Source organism: Carcharodon carcharias, chromosome 30, assembly GCF_017639515.1.
Source record: "Carcharodon carcharias isolate sCarCar2 chromosome 30, sCarCar2.pri, whole genome shotgun sequence".
NCBI classification, from domain to species: Eukaryota; Metazoa; Chordata; class Chondrichthyes; order Lamniformes; family Lamnidae; genus Carcharodon; species Carcharodon carcharias.
In genome coordinates, this window is record NC_054496.1 from 5,002,599 (window position 1) to 5,023,906 (window position 21,308).

At 48.1% G+C, this 21,308-nt stretch overlaps 2 protein-coding genes across 3 annotated transcripts in view; both read right to left on the reverse strand.

The window, feature by feature from the left end:
- Nucleotides 1-134: 134 nt before the first annotated feature.
- fdx2 (ferredoxin 2) lies at nt 135-14,610 on the reverse strand. Its single transcript, XM_041177275.1, has 5 exons — nt 14,465-14,610; nt 11,680-11,731; nt 11,059-11,165; nt 6,213-6,300; nt 135-1,583 (listed from the first exon to the last, which is right to left on the reverse strand). Exons 1-5 carry the CDS (start codon nt 14,607-14,609, stop codon nt 1,427-1,429), a joined length of 549 nt encoding a protein of 182 aa, XP_041033209.1. The 5' UTR covers nt 14,610; the 3' UTR covers nt 135-1,426.
- A 3,162-nt stretch (nt 14,611-17,772) lies between these two features.
- raver1 (ribonucleoprotein, PTB-binding 1) overlaps nt 17,773-21,308 on the reverse strand; it is a 38,279-nt gene continuing 34,743 nt past the window's right edge. For both annotated transcript variants that reach the window (XM_041177209.1, XM_041177208.1), the window contains one exon: nt 17,773-20,853. In XM_041177209.1, coding sequence (XP_041033143.1) covers nt 20,707-20,853 — 147 coding nt within the window. In that variant the 3' untranslated portion in view covers nt 17,773-20,706. The remainder of the gene's footprint in view (nt 20,854-21,308) is intronic.

A 21,308-nucleotide genomic window follows, 5' to 3' on the forward strand; every position in this document is an offset into this window, starting at 1 on the left:
AACAGGAAACATTGGTTTAAACTTTTCACAAAAACGCACAGTGGGCTGTTTGTTTCGACTGTTCTATGGAGGAAATCAACACGGATTTCAGGAACACAGCTGTTCAAGTAGAAACATGACAAGTAGAGGTGACAAAATATGTATCTGATTTTATTGTAGATTTTGTGCATCAATATTTTACTGTAATAAAGTTTAAATAAACTCCACATGTTTAAAATCCAGCCTCATTTACTAACCGTAACACAAAAAGAACAATCCTTCCTGGTTCACCCCAACTAATAGAACTGTAGCATTGCTTGAAATATTGTAATTTATATTTAGCTCTGAAACACACTGTTGTGTTCGAGCAGCTTGTGAACTGACTGTGTTGTCAGGACATTGCTGTTTGAGAGGCTGAGAGACAGGTAGCCTTTGCACTGGCTGGCTGCACATCCACAGTGTGATCCATACAGACTGTTCTCTGGTGGGTTACAAAGCAGTTATCAACCTGGATGAGGTATTATCCGCTTTTGGGTTCACAGATCTGTGGGAGAAGAGGGATCTCACTTTGCAGCTTTGATGAATCAGTCAGAGCCTTAGCCTTCAACTGTCTGGTGCTCAAATCCCAGAGAGTTTTGTAACCAATCCCAGGAATCCACGCTGCAGTGTAATTCTCTCTCATTTCATCAGCAAACCTTCATTTCCTGAACACCCTCTGGAAATCTGCACTCTCTTACAGCAGCACTTGATCCTTATCCTTCAGAAATACTTCAACTTCAAAATCTTCTGTTGTATTATGTTTTAGATTATTGTAGCATTCTCTGTGGTCCTTCTCAAGAAGCAACTCCAGCGACGGAACCTCCCGGTTGAAAAAGTTATTTTATCTATTTATGCCCAGAAACCAATGTCCCCTTCACCATAAAAGGAGGAAACTCTCGGAATTAGGGATTCCAGTCGTGCTGGGTTGTGGCTTTACAAAGCTCAGCGAACAAATGAGGACTGAAAAGCTAACAGCACAGTCCCAAATGGCAACAGGCTAGTCCCATCTGATGGGTAGCACTTTAATGGCAGAGGTCAGAATGGGATGGGGCAGAGAGTTCCAGCAACATATAATTTCCTGTGGCGTAATGAGGCCCCAGCAGGAGTTCTACACACTGCTTGGAAGTCCTCAGGGAATTCATGGGAGGGAGGGAGACGTTGGGAGGGCAATGGGAGGGGTGGGGCTGGGCTGAGTAGAAGGTGACCTTTACCCCTAAACTTCTTGTTGCCCATCTTCTCCCCAACTCCAAGTTGACAAATTGCTTTTACTGTTCCTCTCCGGCCCCTGCCTTGAGGTGGAAGTGACTGCCCATTAGGTGCTGGTCCATCACAAAGTGAACCATGTGATTGAAGCATTACTGGAATGATGCGAGTCTCCCTATATACCACAGGCCCCAGCAAATGCCCATCAGTGGGGTTTTGGCACATGCCCATCCACATAGAAGTTCCTGGTGATTTTAGGCAGCGTCAGTTCCATGCCTTCTAACTCTTTGGTGAGGATGATCTGACATCCCAGTCGGGAGTTGAGCTGCAGGACCGGTGCCATGTCCAACATGTCTTCCTCCCTGGAAAAACAATACATTTAATTCGCTTAATCAGTCATACATTTTCATTTGCAGCTGACTCTCATCCTTTGCAAACTCTGAGGCTTTTATCTATTGAAAAAGTATTAAAAATGTTACTTCCCTTTGACAAAACCTGTTGCCATATTTTTGGTTGAACTTGTTTTCATTATGAATTCCTACATTCACAGTTACAGTTGAAATTACTTTCATTCATCCAGGAAAGTGGAGAATATTCCATCACACTCCTGACTTGTGCCCTGTAGATGGTGGACAGGCTTTGGGGAGTCAGGAGGTGAGCTACTCGTCACAGGATTCCTAGCCTCTGACCTGATCTTGTAGCCACAGTATTTATATGGCTATTCCAGTTCAGTTTCTGGTCAATGATAATCCCCAGGATGTTGATAGTGGGGGATTCAGCGATGATAATGCCACTGAATGTCAAGGGGCAATGAAAGATTCTCTCCTGTTGGAAATGGTCATTGCCTGGCTTGCGTGGTGCGAATGTTACTTGCCACTTATCAGCCCAAACCTGAATGTTGTCCAGGTCTTGCTGCATATGGGCACAGACTGCTTCAGAAACTGAGGAGTCGTGAATGGCGCTGAATATTGTTTGCTGATGATTGCGCATCGCCACTTCTGACCTTATGATGGAAGGAAGGTCATTGATGAAGCAGCTGAAGATGGTTGGGCTGAGGACACTACCTGAGGAACTCCTGCAGCGAATATCTGGGACTGAGATGACTGACCTCCAACAACCACTACCATCTTCCTTTGTGCTAGGTATGACTCAACTAGCAGAGAGTTTTCCCCCGATTCCCATTGCCTCCAGTTTTGCTTGGGGTCCTTGATGCCACACTCGGTCAAACGTGGCCTTGATGTCAAGAGCAGTCACCCTCACCTCACGAGTTCAGCTCTTTTGTCCACATTCGAACTAAGGCTGTAAAGAGGTCAGGAGCTGAGTGGCCCTGGCGGAACCCAAATTAAGCGTTAGTGAGCAGGTTATTGCTGAGAAAGTGCCTCTTGACCCCTTTCATCACTTTCCTGATGATCGAGAGTAGACTGATGGGGCAGTAATCAGCCAGGTTGGATTTGTCCTTCTTTTTGTGTACAGGACATACCTGGGCAATTTTCCACCTTGCCAGATAAATGGTGTTATAGCTGTACTGGAACAGCTTGGCTAGGGGCACAGCAAGTTCTGGAGCAAAAGTCTTCAATACTATTGCTGGAATGTTGTCAGGGCCCATAGCCTTTGCAGTATCCAATGCCTTCAGCTGTTTCTTGATGTCACTTGGAGTGAATCGAATTTGTGATGCTGGGGATCTCTGGAGGAGGCCAAGATGGATCATCCACTTGGCACTTCTGGCTGAAGATTGTTACAAATGCTTCAGCCTTATCTGTTGCCCTGATGTGCTGGGCTCCCCCATCATCAAGGATGGGAATATTTATGGAGCCTCCTCCTCCAGTGACTTGTTTAATTGTCCACCACCATTCACGACTGGATGTGGCAGGACTGCAGATCTTAGGTCTGATCCCTTGGTTATGGAATCACTCAGCTCTATCACTTGCTGCTTATGCTGTTTGGCATGCAAGTAGTCCTGTGTTATAGCTTCACCAGGTTGACACCTCATTTTTAGGTATGCCTGGTGCTGCTCCTGGCATGCCCTCCTGCACTCTTCATTGAACCAGGGTTGATCCCCTGGCTTGATGGTAATGGTAGAGTGGGGGATAAGCCAGGCCATGAGGTTATAGATTGCTCTTGAGTACAATTCTGCTGCTGCTAATGGCCCACAGTGCCTCATGGTGCCCAGTTTTGGGTTGCTATATCTATTCGAGGTCTATCCCCTTTAGCAAGGTGGTGGTGCCACACAACATGATGGAGGGTATCCTCAATGTGAAGATGGGATTTCACCTCCACAAGGACTGTGCAGTGGTCACTCCTACTAATACTGTCATGGTGCTAGAAAGCACTGTGAGCATTGGACATTGAAGTCCCCCACCCAGAGTACCTTCTGCACCCTTGCCACCTCGGTGCTTCCTCCAAGTGATGCTCAACATGGAGAAGCACCGATTCATCAGCTGAGGGAGGGCAGTACGTGGTAATCAGCAGGAGGTTTCCTTGCCCATGTTTGACCTGCTGCCATGAGACTTCATGGGGTCCGGAGTCGATATTGAGGACTCCCAGGGCAGCTCCTTCCCGACTGTATACCACTGTGCCGCCACTTCCGCTGGGTCTGTCCTGCTGGTGGGGCAGGACATACCCAGGAATGATGACAGTGGTGTCTGGGACATTATCTGTAAGGTATGATTCCGTAAGGATGACTATGTCAGGCTGTTGCTTGACTAGTCTGTGAGACAGCTCTCCCAATTTTGGCACTAGCCCCCAGATGTTAGTAAGGAGGACTTTGCAAAGGGCTGAATTTACCGTTGTTGTTTCTTGTGCCTCGGTCGTTGCTGGGTGGTTAAACTGAATCACAAAATGACACAGCACAGGAGGCCATTCAGCCCATCATGCCTGTGCCGACTCTCTAAAATAGCTGCCCAAATTCCAATCAGTCCCATTGGCCCCAATGTTTCTCTGTATTGTGAGAAACGGAAATTTTACTGCAAGGCTGCATTCTTGGCAGATGCAATAAATTCAGAAGTTATAACTCCATTTCTCAATTTTCAGTAAAACTACTTTTTTTTTAAAAAGGTATTAACACTGTACTTCCACAGAATTGTTACAGAGCAGGAGGCAGCCATTTAGCCCATCGTGTCTGCACCCGCTCTCCGAATGAGTAACTCACCTAGTACCATTTGCCTGCCTTCTCTCCCTAGCCTTGCACATTCTTCCTTTTCAGATAACAGTCTAATTCCCTGTTAAATGCTTCAGTTGAACCTGCCTCCACCACCCTCTCAGGCAACGCATTCCAGACTTTAACCACTCGCTGCGTGAAAAAGTTTCTCCTCTTCTCAACAAACCAGAGGCACAAAAATAATTTTAGCCAAAGTTACCATAAAATAACTCTCCTCTTGAAGTTTCTTTTATTCCTGGCTCTGTTACAAATTTTACCATCAGCTGCACCTTCAAGAGAGGGTCAATGATTTCTTCAAAGGCGTCAGATTTTATGATCTACATTATTCCAGTGGTATCAGAGAATCCTACAATCTCAATAAGACTACATCATTTAGTAATGAGTGGGGTCATTCACGTCTATACATATCTCAAAAGCCTTGACTAATTCCACATCTTTAATTTGACAAAGGATTGAGTCCAGAGTGATAGCTTAACTTAAAAGAAAGCTGACATTTAAACAGGTATTACAGAAATCAGTTTAATAATGGGGGAGCATTCCTTAAAGTCATGTCACGTGATTTCAGGCCTCCTACGATAATTATCTGGGACACTACGTGCAGATAATTTTCAATATATTTATGCTTCCATTACATACTTTTGTGTTAATATCATGAATAGCGGATATGATAAATGTTCATGCTATTTCAGCTTGAATTATGAAAAGCAGTACAATTTTAATATTTTTCCTTGAAAAGTTGACAGATTTGAGAGCTGTAATCGTTCTAGTGTATTTTTAAAATTTACTCCTTCATTGGATGTAGGCATCACTAGCAAATCAGCATTTATTGCCCATCCCTAGTTAACCTTGAGCTGAGTGTCTTGCTAGGCCATTTGAGAGGGGAGTTAAGAGTCAACCACATTGCTTTGGGTCTGGAGTCACATGTAGGTCAGACTAGGTAAGGATGGCAGATTTTCTTCCCTAAAGGACATTTAGTGAACCAGATGGGTTTATACAACAACTAATGATAGTTTCATGGTCGCCATTACTGAGACTATCTTTCAATTCCACATTTTATTAATTGAATTTAAATTCTACCAGCTGCCGTGGTGGGATCTGAACCCATGTCCCCAGAGGCCTGGGCCTCCGGAGGATTACTAATCGAGTGACATTACTATTAATCCACCGTCTTCCCCTAGTAATACGCTTGTATCCAGGTCACTGAAGAATCCCCACTTCACTCAGGTATGACCCATGAAGATTGTCCCAGGTTGTGAAGGGGGCTGTTGTTCATGGTCCATTTACAACAATAACTTGCATCTACCTCAAAGGGAAGTGTGATGTGTACCAGCAGGCAGCACTCAGTTCCTCAAAAACCCAATTAAAGCATTAATGCTCAACAGTAGAGAACATCACAGGCATAGCAGTGTCCCATATAAGAGTTACTTAAACAGTTTATTAATTTTGGTTTCCATATGAGATATAAAGTTTTGCTATGAGCACTATATTACTGTTTACCTGCTGCTGTAATCTGTGTAAATGTATTTTTGTAATAAATTCTGATCTGCAGTGTAACCTGAAATATATTACCTGACAATATGGTGCTGTTTCATCTATGGAAAAGATTAGGATTATACAATTGGGATCCTTTACAACTTTTACTGCTAAACCCAATGGTAAAAGGGTATAATTGTTGGCTCTTGGGCTGATTACTCACATTCACCATATGCTTTATACTGCAAATATTATATCATGGAGAACACAGGTTAGCAAATGGAAAGTTAGCATGAATTAGGACCTAAATTGTAATCCTTGTGTTTACAATGCATGCACAGGTATAGCAATATTTTTGTACCTTTCAACTGGTTCAGGCAGTTTATCAAAATGTTCTTCATTCACATACACGTGACAGGTTGAACAGGCCAGTGATGCTTCACATGCACCTATACATGGGAAGGAAATGGTTACTTTACATACACTGGCCACAGGTCCTTTCTAATTTTCTCTCAATGTCTCTTGAAAACACCAACTCTTGCTGGGGTACAAATGTATCATTGAGTTGGGGCAGCCCTCTGGTGCTGTGCTCAAGTCTCCTTTCTTTATTCATGAGCCAGAGTTGTTGAAATTAACCACAGATGAGCTCACAGCTGAATCTGATCCTGTCCCTCATTAAAAATCTACACAACAGAACTCATGCTCGCACACACAGTGCCTGTCCAGGGCACAGGTACGTGCTTGCACATGCACGCGCACACACATTTCACCAGGGGTCACTGGATAGTGATTAGATGCAAAAACTACAAACTTGGTCAGCGTCCCTCAGCCCAACTACCGCCAGACAGACGATGTTGGCTCATGGAGCAAACAGCAGAGATAAAACCTGGAGCCTTTTTGTGGTGTGTGTTGTTCAGCACCACACCAGGCAGTGTATTTACCACATGAGGTGCCAGAACATAGAGGGCCTTTACACAGCTTACAAAGGTATGTCTCCATTATTTACACCCTCTGACAAAATAATTCAGCAATACGCAGCTGACTGGCTGATATACTGTTTTCACAGAAATGTGGAATGTGCACAATACTGTAATTCACAGGAGGGACTTTATACCAAGGCCGTGTCTTCCTTCTCAGGTAAGATCTCATTTACATGGTACTATTCACAGAACAGAAGGGGGGTTTTACCCAGTGTCCTGTCAAACTTTTATCCCTTAACCAACATCACTAAATCAGCTTGTAAGCAAAATACTGCGGATGCTGGAAACCTGAAACAAAAACAGAAAATGCTGGAAAAACTCAGCATCTGTGCAGAGAAAAACACAGTTAACGTTTCGAGTCCATGTGACTCTTCTTCAGAGCTAAAGGGAAGAAAAAATGTGATGAAATTTATACTGTTTAAGAGCAGGGGGAGATGGTGAAGCTGGATAGAAGGCCAGCGATAGGTGGGGACAAAGGAGAGATTGACAAAGATGTCACAAACAAAAGGACAAAGGGTGTGTTAATGGTGCTGGTACTGGCTAAAGGAGGTGCAGATGGTGACATTAAGGTCAGAAAGCAGAATGTGGTAATAGCAGGACAAAGGTAAGCACTCTGGAAAGAACAACATGAGCAAGTGACAGATGGATGGGGTGGGGGAGGAGACGGTGGTGGGAAAAAAGATTGAAAGTAGCATAAAAAGTGGGGATAAAACAACTAATAAAAATGAAACTAAATAAAAGTAAGTGGATAAAAAATAAAAATTAAATAATGAACATTGAAAATAGGGGATTAAAAAGGGGGTGGGGATGGAGGAGAGAGTTCATGACCTGAAGTTGTTGAATTCAATATTCAGTCCGGAAGGCTGTAAAGTGCCTAGTCGGAAGATGAGGTGCTGTTCCTCCAGTTTGCGTTGAGCTTCACTGGAACAATGCAGCAGGCCAAGGACGGACATGTGGGCATGAGAGCAGGGTGGAGTGTTGAAATGGCAAGCGACATGGAGGGCTGGGTCATGCTTGTGGATAGACTGAAGGTGTTCTGCAAAGCGGTCACCCAGTCTGCGTTTGGTCTCTCCAATGTAAAGGAGACTGCATTGGGAGCAGGGGAAGCAGTAGACTAAATTGAAGGAGGTGCAAGTGAAGCAGAGGAGATAAAGGGGGAAGGTGTTGCACCTTCTGCGACTGCAATGGGAAGGTGCCGTGGGAGGGGGATGAGGTGTTGGGGGTGATGGAGGAGTGGACCAGGCTGTCCCAGATGGAATGGTCGCTATGGAAGGGTTTGGGTGGGTGGGTGGGTGGGTGGGTGGGGGGGGGGGGGGGGGGTGGTGTGTGTGTGTGTGTGTTGGTGGTGAAGGGAAGATGTATTTGGTGGTGGCATCATGCTGGAGTTGGCGGAAATGGCGGAGGATGATTTTTTGAATGCGGAGGCTGGTGGGGTAAAAAGTGAGGACAAGGAGGACCCTATCATAGTTCTGGGAGGGACAGGAAGACATGAGGGCGGATGTGCAGGAGACGGGTCAGACACAGTTGAGGGCCCTGTCAACCACCGCGGGTGGGAAACCTCAGTTAAGGAAGAAGGAGGACATGTCAGAGGAACTGTTTTTGAAAGTGGCATCATCAGAACAGATGCGACGGAGGCGAAGGAACTGAGAGAATGGGATGGAGTCCTTACAGGAAGCGGGGTGTGAGGAGCTGTAGTCGAGGTAGCTGTGGGAGTCGATGGGCCATGAATATCAGTGGGCAGTCTATCACCATTTTCATTGAGAACTGCCGACATGACATCGGCCGTCTCAGTTTCTCTGCCCCTCTCACCCACTCTAACCTAACTCCTTCTGAACTTGCTGCACTCCGTTCTCTCAGTCCAACCCTGACTTTATCAAACCCACTGACAAGGGTGGTGCTGTTGTTGTCTGGCGCACTGACCTCTACCTCACAGAGACTGAGCGTCAACTTGCAGACGCTTCCTCCTACCTCTCCCTGGACCATGACCCCACCACTGAACGTCAAGCCATTGTTTCCAGGACTGTCACTGACCTCATCTCCTTTGGAGATCTTCCCTCTACAGCTTCCAATCTGATAGTCTCCCAACCTTGGACGGCCCACTTCTACCACCTACCCAAAATCCACAAACAGGACTGTCCCGGCAGACTGATCATGTCAGCCTGTTCCTGCCCCACGGAACTCATTTCTTCCTACATTGACTCTGTTCTCTCTCCCCTTGTCCAGTCTCTTCCCACCCACATCCGCAATTCCTCTGATGCCCTACATCATATCAAGAATTTCCAGTTCCCTGGCCCCAACCACCTCCTCTTCACCATGGACGTCCAATCCCTCCACACCTCCATCCCCCACTGGGATGGTCTGAGGGCCCTTAGCTTCTTCCTCAAACAGAGGCCCGAACAATCCCCATCCACCACTACTCTCCTCCGTCTGGCTAAACTTGTTCTCTCACTGAACAATTTCTCCTTCAACTCCTCTCACTTCCTCCAAATAAAAGGTGTGGCTATGGGTATCCGCATGGGCCCCAGCTATGCCTGTCTCTTTATGAGGTATGTGGAACATTCCTTGTTCCAGTCCTACTCCGGCCCCCTTCCACAACTCTTTTTTCAGCACATCGATGACTGTTTCGATGCTGCTTCATGCTCTTGTCTGGATCTGGAAAAACTTATTAATTTTGCTTCCAATTTCCACCTCTCTATCACTTTCACATGGCCCATCACTGACACTTCTCCTCCCTTCCTTGACCTCTTTGTCTCAATCTCTGGTGATAGACTGTCCACCAATATCCATTACAAGCCTACCGACTCCCACAACTACCTCGACTACAGCTCCTCACACCCCGCTTCCTGTAAGGACTCCATCCCATTCTCTCAGTTCCTTCACCTCCGTCGCATCAGTTCTGATGATGCCACTTTCCAAAACAGTTCCTCTGACATGTCTTCCTTCTTTCTTAACTGAGGTTTCCCACCCATGGTGGTTGACAGAGCCCTCAACTGTGTCCGGCCCATCTCCCGTACACCTTTCTTTCCCCCCCAGAACAATGATAGGGTCCTCCTTGTCCTCCATTTTCACTCCACCAGCCTCCGCATCCAAAGGATCATCCTCCGCCATTTCTGCCAACTCCAGCATGATGTCACCACATCTTCCCCTCACCGCCCCCCCCCCATCAGCATTCTACAGGGACTGTTCCCTCCAGGACACCCTGGTCCACTCCATCACCCCCAACACCTCATCCCCCTCCCACAGCATCTTCCCATGCAATCGCAGAAGATGCAACATCTGCTCCTTTACCTCCTCACCATCCAAGGGCCCGAACACTCCTTTCAAGTGAAGCAGCATTTCACTTGCACTTCCCTCAATTTAGTTTACTGCATTTGCTGCTCCCAATGCGGTTTCCTCTACATTGGAGAGACTAAACATAGACTGGGTGACCGCTTTGAGGAACACCTTCGGTCTGTCCACAAGCATGACCCAGACCTCCCTGTCACTTGCCATTTCAACACTCCACCCTGCTCTCATACCCACATGTCCATCCTTGGCCTGTTTCATTGTTCCAGTGAAGCTCAACGCAAACTGAAGGAACATCTCATCTTTCAATTAGGCACTTTACAACCTTCTGGACTTAACATTGAGTTCAACAACTTCAGACCATGAACTCTCTCTTCCATCATCACCCCTTTTTTATCCCCCTTTTTCAATATTAATTTCAAAATTTTTATCCACTTATTTTTACTTATTTTCATTCTTATTGTGTTATCCTCACTTTTTTTTCCTATTTTCAATCTTTTTTCCCCATCACCATACCTCCCCGCCACAAGAGCTACCTGTCACTTGTTGTTCTTTCCAGAGTGCTTATCTTTGTCCTGCTATTATCACATTCTGCTTTCTGATGCCACCATCAGCATCTCCTTTAGCCAGCACCACTACTATTAACACCCACTTTGTCCTTTTGTTCATGACATCTTTGGCAATCTCTCCTTTGTTCCCACCTATCACTGGCCTTCTATCCTGCTCCACCCCCCCTTAAACAGAATCAATTCCATCACATTTTTACTTTTTAGTTCTGAAGAAGAGTCACACAGACTTGAAACATTAACTGTGTTCTTCTCTCCACAGATATTGTTAGACCTGCTGAGTTTTTCCAGCATTTTCTATTGTTGTTTCACTAAGTCAGCTTGTTCTCTTTCTTTAAGGTGAAGAAGTAAAAACATTCACTCCATCGGTACTCACCCTCCAGATCAATCCCATTTTCATGAGCCAAGTACAGTACATTGTCGCCCACCTTCCCCTTCACAGGAATCCGATTCCCTGAACGGTCGATAAAGGTTACATTTACACTAAAACAAGGGAAAACATTGTCTGTAACACAATTATTAGATGATTAAAGTTACATTTAAGAGATTTTGGTGCATTTATTGAAGAATCTCTGTAAAAACTATAATTTATTTTATGTCAGTTTTACTCCTAAAGGTGTTGATTTTCTGTGAAACGATGTGGTCCCGCTCAGCTGCCTGTGATATCTCCAATAGCCCTGATGGAAATGTTTGCTGTAATGATTTAAGCATTTTAGGTACTTTATCTCAATAATCACTGCCATAGGCAAGTTCCTGCCCTATGAACTCAAAGAACCTTCAATACAAAGTAATCTGCAATATCGATAGAGCCAGATTCTGCATTACTCACAAGATCTCTCCACCAACAGCACAGCAAATATAACACCAAAAGGCCTTACCTAGAGGGAGTGATTGTATCTCAGCATGAGTCAGCACATTCATGACAAAAAATGCTGAGGGAGGACAAGAATTAAACAGAAAGTAAAACAGAATGGGAGACACAAGCCTCTGTACTTACACATCCATCAAACTCTGAGTTTTCTGGCTTGTCTCTTCACACTGATGGGTATCTAGGAACAAACAAAAGTGGTCAGCATTTTAACTGCGGACAGCTTGAAGTCATGTCCAAGATGAGTCAGTCCATAAGTGACTTGTACAACAGGTGATGGCTCAGGTTCGACATTTACTGTGGTGCAATAAACAAGTGGATTGAACACTGGCCTGATCTTGGTAATTTTTCATTTCTAACTGCCTGAAACAAAGATAAATATTTAAAGTTGCCTTGGATTACACACGGAGCCGTGTTTGAGGCCAAAACCAACGGTCAGAGTCAGCTGCAGGCTGAACTCAGGGTTCAGTGGAAGCTGCCCTGTTACACCAGCCGCTCATCAGCTGGGTGGCGTCAAGAGTCAGATTGTGGCTCAATCATGGGTAGGGACCCATTTCCCCAGGATCACTTTCCCACCCTTGGGGTCACTGTCCCATCTTGGGATTACTGTCCTTCTTTTGTACCCCTATCATTTCTTCAGCCTTTCCCCCAACAGGGGGGTCACTGCTCCTTACCCCTCAGGGTCTTTATCCTCTCCCCCTGGGGGGGATCACTGTCTCCCCCGCCCCTCTCTCCCTGGTGGGGGGGTCACTGTCTTCCCTGCCCCTCTCCCCCTGGGTGGGGATCACTGTCTCCCCCGCCCCTCTCTCCCTGGTTGGGGGGGGGGGGGGGGGGGGGGCACTGTCTCCCCCGCCCCTCTCCCCCTGGGGGGGTCACTGTCTTCCCCGCCCCTCTCTCCCTAGTGGGGGGGGGGGGGGGTCACTGTCTCCCCCGCCCCTCTCTCCCTGGTGGGGGGGGGTCACTGTCTCCCCCGCCACTCTCTCCCTGGTGGGGGGGGGGTCACTGTCTCCCCCGCCCCTCTCCCCCTGGGGGTCACTGTCTCCCCCGCCCCTCTGCCCCTGGGGGGGGGGGGTCACTGTCTCCCCCACCCCTCTCCCCCTGGGGGGGGTCACTGTCTCCCTCTCCCCCTGGGGGGGGGGGTCACTGTCTCCCCCGCCCCTCTCCCCCTGGGGGGGGGGGGGTCACTGTCTCCCTCTCCCCCTGGGGGGGGTCACTGTCTCCCCCGCCCCTCTCCCCCTGGGGGGGGTCACTGTCTCCCCCGCCCCTCTCCCCCTGGGGGGGGTCACTGTCTCCCCCGCCCCTCTCCCCCTGGGGGTCACTGTCTCCCCCGCCCCTCTGCCCCTGGGGGGGGGGGGTCACTGTCTCCCCCACCCCTCTCCCCCTGGGGGGGGTCACTGTCTCCCTCTCCCCCTGGGGGGGGGTCACTGTCTCCCCCGCCCCTCTCCCCCTGGGGGGGGGGGGTCACTGTCTCCCTCTCCCCCTGGGGGGGGTCACTGTCTCCCCCACCCCTCTCCCCCTGGGGGGGGTCACTGTCTCCCCCGCCCCTCTCCCCCTGGGGGGGGGGGGGTCACTGTCTCCCTCTCCCCCTGGGGGGGGGGGGGGGGGGGTCACTGTCTCCCTCTCCCCCTGGGGGGGGTCACTGTCTCCCCCGCCCCTCTCCCCCTGGGGGGGGTCACTGTCTCCCCCGCCCCTCTCCCCCTGGGGGGGGTCACTGTCTCCCCCGCCCCTCTCCCCCTGGGGGGGGGGGGGGGGGGGTCACTGTCTCCCCCGCCCCTCTCCCCCTGGGGGGGGGGGGGGGGGGGTCACTGTCTCCCCCGCCCCTCTCCCCCTGGGGGGGGGGGGGGGGGTCACTGTCTCCCTCTCCCCCTGGGGGGGGGTCACTGTCTCCCCCGCCCCTCTCCCCCTGGGGGGGGGGTCACTGTCTCCCCCGCCCCTCTCCCCCTGGGGGGGGTCACTGTCTCCCCCGCCCCTCTCCCCCTGGGGGGGGTCACTGTCTCCCCCGCCCCTCTCCCCCTGGGGGGGGGGGGGGGGGGGGGGGGTCACTGTCTCCCTCTCCCCCTGGGGGGGGGGGTCACTGTCTCCCCCGCCCCTCTCCCCCTGGGGGGGGTCACTGTCTCCCCCGCCCCTCTCCCCCTGGGGGGGGTCACTGTCTCCCCCGCCCCTCTCCCCCTGGGGGGGGGGGGGGTCACTGTCTCCCTCTCCCCCTGGGGGGGGGGGGTCACTGTCTCCCCCGCCCCTCTCCCCCTGGGGGGGGGGTCACTGTCTCCCCCGCCCCTCTCCCCCTGGGGGGGGGGTCACTGTCTCCCCCGCCCCTCTCCCCCTGGGGGGGGTCACTGTCTCCCCCACCCCTCTCCCCCTGGGGGGGGTCACTGTCTCCCTCTCCCCCTGGGGGGGGTCACTGTCTCCCTCTCCCCCTGGGGGGGGTCACTGTCTCCCCCGCCCCTCTCCCCCTGGGGGGGGGGGGTCACTGTCTCCCCCGCCCCTCTCCCCCTGGGGGGGGGGGGTCACTGTCTCCCCCGCCCCTCTCCCCCTGGGGGGGGGGGGTCACTGTCTCCCTCTCCCCCTGGGGGGGGGTCACTGTCTCCCCCGCCCCTCTCCCCCTGGGGGGGGTCACTGTCTCCCCCGCCCCTCTCCCCCTGGGGGGGGGGTCACTGTCTCCCCCGCCCCTCTCCCCCTGGGGGGGGTCACTGTCTCCCCCGCCCCTCTCCCCCTGGGGGGGGTCACTGTCTCCCCCGCCCCTCTCCCCCTGGGGGGGGGTCACTGTCTCCCCCGCCCCTCTCCCCCTGGGGGGGGGGGGGTCACTGTCTCCCCCGCCCCTCTCCCCCTGGGCGCGTCACGGTCCCTCCGGGAAACCCGCTCAGCTCCGGGGTGGCCTCCCTCCTTCTCTCACTCACTCACTCACTCACTCACTCACTCGGGCCGGTGTGGAGGGTCCGAGTCCGGTCCCTGAGCCGGTTTTCCTGACGATGCCCCCGCGGGGGTCGCGGGCCGGGTTCCCGATGAGCGGCTCCGAGCCTCAGGACCCAGCGGAAGCCGCACCGAACACTGGCCGCCGCCATGACAGCCGCAGGGTCACATGACACAGCCGTGACGTCAGCGCCGCCTCTTAAAGGGGAAGTTGCTCAAGTTTCTTAAAGGAGAAAAAAAAAACCTATTAGAATTTCCAAGCCAAAACCCCCCAAAAAAAAAAAGTAAATTCTGAAATGGTGAAATATTGAGATGTTTTCCCTAAATAACAAAGGCTTACTTTGTTTTCACTTTCCCAACTTCTGGAATAAATATTAAAATCTGGCTCCAGAAATTACCTCCCATAGGAAATCCAGAACTCTCCCCATCTGAGTTTCCTGACTCATTTTTCTGAATTGTTGGTTGCAGCAATAACTTTGTCTCTGTATCCAGACAGCAGGAGGCCATTCAGCCCCTTGACTCTGTGCCGCCACTCAATTCGACCACTGCTCATCTGCACCTCAACTCCATTTACACACCATTGATCGATTTATCTTTTCTCCGTTTTGAAAGCCCCAATTGTTCCTCATTGTCTGTTTCAGGCCTGAATGGTCAAACACCAATTTTATCGTAAATTAATTTGGAGTCAGAGAGTTATACAGCACAGAAAAACAGACCCTTCGGGCCATCATGTCCGTGTCGGCCATCAAGTACCTATCCAATCTAGTCCCATTTTCCAGCACTTAGCCCGTAACCCCGTGTGCTATGGCGTTTCAAGTGCTCAACTAAATACTTCTTAAATGTTGTGAGGGTTCCTGCCTCTACCATCCCCTCAGGCAGTGAGTTCCAGATTCCAACAATCCTCTGGGTGAAAAATATTTTCCTCAAATCCCCTCCAAACCTCCTGTCCCTTATCTTAAATCTATGCCCCCTGGTTATTGACACCTCCACTAAAGGGAAAAGCTTCTTCCTACCTGCCCTATTTATGCCCCTCACAATTTTGTACACCTCTATCAGGTCCCCCCTCAGCCTTCTCTGCTCTCAGGAAAACAACCCTAGCCCATTCAATCTCTTCATAGCTGAAACGCTCCAGCCCAGGCAACAGCTTGTGAATCTCCTCTGCACCCTCTCCAGTACAATCACATCCTTCCTATAGGGTGGCAACCAGAACTGCACACAGTGGTCCAGCTGTGGCCTAACTAGCATTTTATACAGTTCCAACATAATCTTCCTGCTCTTGTATTCTATGCCTCAGCTAATAAAGGCAAGTATCCCATATGCCTTCCTAACCACCTTATCTAGCTGTGCTGCTGCCTTCAGGGATCTGTCAAAATGTACACCAAGGTCCCTCTGATCCTCTGTACTTTCTAGGGTCCTACCATTCATTGTGTATTCCCTTGCCATGTTAGTCCTCCCAAAATGCATCACCTCACACTTCAGGATTAAATTCCATTTGCCACTCCTCTACCCATTTTACCAGTCCACTTATATTGTCCTGTAATCTAAGGCATTCCTCTTCACTATTTACAACACCACCAATTTTCCTGTCATCTGCAAACTTACTTGATCATACCTCCTATATTCAAATCTAAATCATTAATGAACACTACAATCCAATCACAAAAAGAACCTTCGCCCATCACCCTGCCTCCTGCCACTAAGCTAATTTTGGATCCAGTTTGCCAAATTGCCCTGGGTCCCATGGACTCTTACCTTCTTGACCATTCTCCCATGTGGGACCTTGTCAAAAACCTTACTGAAGTCCATGTAGACTACATCAACTGCACTACCTTCATCTACACAACTAGTCACCTCCTCGAAAAATTTAATCAAATTTGTTAGAAATGATCTCCCCCTGACAAAGCCATGCTGACTATCCCTGATTAATCTCTGCCTCTCCAAGTGGAGATTATTCCTGTGCCTCAGAACTTTTTCCAATAGTTTCCCTGCCATTGATGTTAGACTGACTGGCCTGTAATTACTGGGTTTATCTCTGCTACCCTTCTTGAATAATGGTACCACATTTGCTGTCCTCTGTAGCCAGAGAGGATGTGTTCAGTCTCAACAGTGTTCCAAGTTCTTTAGCTGATGAAAAATAAGGTGTATTAGTATTTTCAATGTTACTAAGTGAGTCTGGCAGCAAAAGAATATTTGCACTAGGGACCTACACTGAAGTTACTAAAACTGAGTACAACAAATCAATGTGAAATTGAAGGCTTAGACTTCTGCAACGGTTATTACATACGTCTCCAATATAGTCTGTTCCCAGGTAAGAAGATTTCTATCTTTATTGATTTATGCTGATGTTATTTCTGTTATCTGTTAATGTGTTTCTGCATTAGCAGCATTTTAATTTTAGCTGACAATTTAACTGCACAGCTGAGCCTGGCTCACATGGTTACAATAACAGGTCAGAGGCTGGGAATTCTGCAGAGGGTAACTCACCTCCCGACTCCCCAAAGCCTCTCCACCATCTACAAGGCACAAGTCAGGAGTGTGATGGGATACTCTCCACTTGCCTGGATGAGTGCAGCTCCCACAACACTCAAGAAACTCAACACCATCCAGGCCAAAGCAGCCTGCTTAATTGGCACCCCATCCACCAACTTAAACATTCATTTTCTCCACCACTGACGTACAGTGGCAGCAGTGTGTACCATCTACAAGATTCGCTGGAGCAACTCACCTAGGCTCCTCTGACAGCACCTTCCTTCACTGTCGCTGGGTCAAAATCCTGGAACTCCCTCCCAGCAGCACTGTGGGTGTACCTACACCACAGGGACTGCAGCGGTTCAAGAAGGCAGCTCACCACCACCTTCTCAAGGGCAATTAGGAATGGGCAATAAATTGGCCTAGCCACTAACGCCCACATCCCATGAATGAATAAATAAAATCCATGTAACTGCACTCAGCATTGGCTGGATAGAAAACAGGAGCAGGAACCATTTCTAATCTCCCCCACTTCAGTTCCAATGTTCCCAAAGTAAACCTGCTGCTTTAAGGGAGATCAGCAAATGGTGCACAACAGTCCTTGAACCCGGGACAATCCCAGGTCTGTGTGGGATGGTTCCACACTGGGCCACCAGAGGTCAGAACAGTATTGAACTACAGTTTGATGCGACTCAAAGCTAGGATTGGATGTATCAAATTAAGGGAGAGTGTTAATCACTTTAATGTTCAGAAACTCAAATACCATAATAAAGCAGACAAGAGAAGGATAACAGCAGTGATTAGGCAGATTGTTTAAAAAATGTTTAAAGGAATCAAGAAACAAAATTAAGAGCAATTTCCAATTTTATTAGAGATGTATACAGGATTCTCCAACACGAAATTGCACTAAGTTCCTACTCAATTATGCAGTTAAACTTATGTCCAATGATTAAGACACTCCTGACTTTTTAGGCTCTTTATGCCGCATTTCATCCCACACAAACAGCAAGTCTCTGGTGCACTTGAAGCAGCTACAAAACAAGTGAGCCCCTGGGTGACTGACCTCCAAAGCACAGGGAAGGGGCAGCAGCTAAACATCAAGTCCATCCTCCATCTGCACACAGTTAATGGATTGAATAACCTATGCTGTTCCTATGATGGTGCAGCTAAAGTCAGGGACTCACTGTGGGAGACATCACAAGAATGGTCACACTTACTTCAGACACAATCTGCACATCCTGTGCTACTTCCTTCTTGCAAATCTGTGGCAGAGGGCAGTATGTGTAGAAATATTCATTTCAATTACAGAAACTGTCTCCAGTTTGATCCCTTTCCCCAAGGTGCCCCATGTTCATTTGTTATAGTTGAGCCAAGACAGTTGGCATTAGCAACGTTCCAGTATCAATGGAACAGTGCAGCTGAGCCCAGTCCTTATGCACACTCCAGCAGGGGTTACCGGATAGCAATTCAAAGCAGGAATCTGTCAACTTACCCTTTCACTTCCTAACTTTGAGGCGAACAGGCTGAAACAGCATGTTAAATATGGTTCACAGCTCACACACCAAGAGGAGCTGAGCAGGTTAATCAGACACTCAGGAAGAGTCAATCTCCAGCTTTCTGAGTTAGCAGATCACGGCTACAATTGGCCATAGTCAAGAGGAGGAGGTTAAAGCCCACATTCTTCATTACTATCCAGTTTCTCAGTCTGGAAGGTGGGCAACAGGTGAGGGCAGTTTAGGCTGGGATCTTCCCCAAACAATGCCAACAGTCACTATCGCTGCCCACTCACCAACACTTATTTCAATGAAAGCACAAGTTCTGACACGGATCCACACCCATTGAAGGGGAGAAAAATTGACTTGGAATGGACTCTATACTTGCTCTGTTACTATCCACTTGGTCAGATTTGGGACCTCTTGCCAGTCATACTTGCCCAGAGTTCAGCCTTCAACAGGATCAAACTAGAGTCAAAGTACTGAGCATTGAGTTAAACGACTGGGCACAATAGAGGACTATCAGTGCAGGGGACATCTATTTCCTCACAGCAGACACTTTTGTTTTCTGTACGGCATCTTGGTTGTGTGAGGCATACCAGATTTTTTATCAGCCTGTTTGCTTTGCTCTGCAATATTACATTTCACCCTCTCCCCAAAATCACATGCTTTCTCATCGCAGAGATTTTACTCATCTTCACTTGACTTTTAGTGGCTGGAGAGGGGGAAGAGAGAATTAAGAAAGGAACCCAAAGGTGTTGTAAACCATCTTTTTCTTGCAGTTTTTTCCCCTGTTCTCTTTCCCCCCTCAATCTTGGGCATTTACAAGGGGTTTGCTTTAAAATCCCAACATGCTGCATCATGCAAAGTGGACAAGCACTTCAAGGAGAACCTGTTTCCCTTCAACTCAGATCTCAAACCCGGATTGAGGAGCAGTAAAACTGAAATTTCACTGCCAACTTCAAATATTGAGGCAAAACAACTTTGACAACACAAACGGTGCAGTTGGTTAATGTACTGCAAGACAACTAGAAGAGACTTGCAACTTCCCGTAGTTTTAACCTGCACACAGCATCGTAACGGAAGCTAGTGTCAGCAGTGTCCGCTACCGATTCTTAAATTTACATCTGATTTATTTTATAGTTAGGGGCCCAAACTTGCTGGTTCAGGCTCTCTGTCCAAACTTAGTGAAAAGTTGGCTGGCATAAAAGTTCCACAAGTTAACAGGCATCAGGAATTCAATGTCTAACGTTTTTGTAGAACAAAGTTGTCATAAGTAGAAACAAACACTGATGTGTACACACATGCCAAATAAAACAGGAAGAACAAAATTAGTTACCCCAACTACTTTGAATTTTTTTTTTAAAAAAGGAAAAAAGGGGACAAGTGTATAACCCTTTTCCTGCAAATAATTCTCTAAAAAATGCAGATCTAAAAAAAAAGGGGGCATTTCTAAATCAAAGGCAAAAGTAGGTTCACAGAATGAAACGAAAAATTAAGGAAATACATTGAAAAATAAACCTACAGATTTTAGGGGTATGCAAAAGGACCGAACCAGCTGGCTGCATGGTCAATGTTAAAAACTGAGTGCAGTGCAATTCAAACAAAGGAAAATAATCACTGAATTAATTCCAATGCGTTGGGAAATTAATGAAGAAAATTGCACAGAAGCACAGTAAATCACCAAGGAGAAACGACAATTTATAGGGTCTGGCTTTAAAGTAAAATACTTGCTTAAAATGCTATTAAGTGTGTATTTTGCTGCAGCAACACAAACAAGTGACTGTTTTCAGGCTGGCTCACGGAGTCCAATTTATTAATGGGTATTATTACTGGGATAATTTTTGTAGCCAACTTCACGCGTTTTTAAGTTTGCAGTGAAGAAAATGCAAAATACCGAAGTGTACTCCCAAAGATCACTCACTGGTTCACAATCGCTGGTCCCAGAGCTCAGTCAATAACAATGAGGTAGGTGAGAGAGGCGGATGGTGATTTCCATCTCTTTATGCACTCACCTCCCCCAACAATGGGAATTTGCATGTTGAAGGCTACATATTGGTACTTCTGTGGCTAACATTCATTCATGGGTGCCACACAGTCACGCTTCTGTCAGTTCTACAGGTTCCAGCCTTCTGCATACCCCAAATTCACAGATACAAGTTTCACCCTCCTCCAAAAAACAAAGACTGAAGTGTTTTGATGCAGAGATTAAAAACATCTGTACAAGATTTACACCCTTAAGCGAAAAATAACCACATCATTCTAGATGGCAACACCAGGTCTCCAGCTAAAATATCCTCTTCCTCTTCATGTAAGAGTCAGCATAGTGGCCCCCCAGGCCTTGCGAATGCTGCCCAATGTAGCCTCCCTCTGGGCTGGGTTCGGGCGATGGGATCAGGTGAGAAGCACCCCGCTTATGACCAACAAGTGGCGTCTGGAACAGAGAGAATTAAGGTCACCTGAAATCTAATTTTCATTCACTCAATGCCCTCACCCCCCTACCAACCATATCCCATCCCCCACCTAAATTTTCAATCACTACTGACACAGGCTTCAATGGAACAGCATTAAAGGAAGAGACACCATCATATCTTATAGCTTCAATGAGTCTCTGATGTTTCTGAGAGCCAACATTGGATCCAAGGAAATGAAACTGAAATGGTAACACACTGGTGCAAGATGATCCACCTCTATTAGTTTTTTACAAACACATTTAACCCTGATAAACTACATTTCATTTTTAGGGTTTTACTTGAGGCATTTTCCACTTGGGTTCAACTCTCTCAGTGAATGAACCTGTGTCCTCTCCTACCCAATACCTTGGTAATTTGGTGAACACAGAATACCTTCGACACTATTAGATTTTTGTTAATAAGTGTGTGTGTAACC

Bases quoted from the DNA above. Each gene is read 5' to 3' on its own strand.
- fdx2 (XM_041177275.1), bottom strand. From the start codon at position 14,609: ATGGCGGCGGCCAGTGTTCGGTGCGGCTTCCGCTGGGTCCTGAGGCTC. The intron at 11,732-14,464 runs GTGAGTGAGTGA...GTTTGTTCCTAG, and splicing joins GACCCTCCACACCGGCCCGA to ATACCCATCAGTGTGAAGAG. The intron at 11,166-11,679 runs GTAAGTACAGAG...CCCTTGTTTTAG, and splicing joins ACTCAGAGTTTGATGGATGT to TGTAAATGTAACCTTTATCG.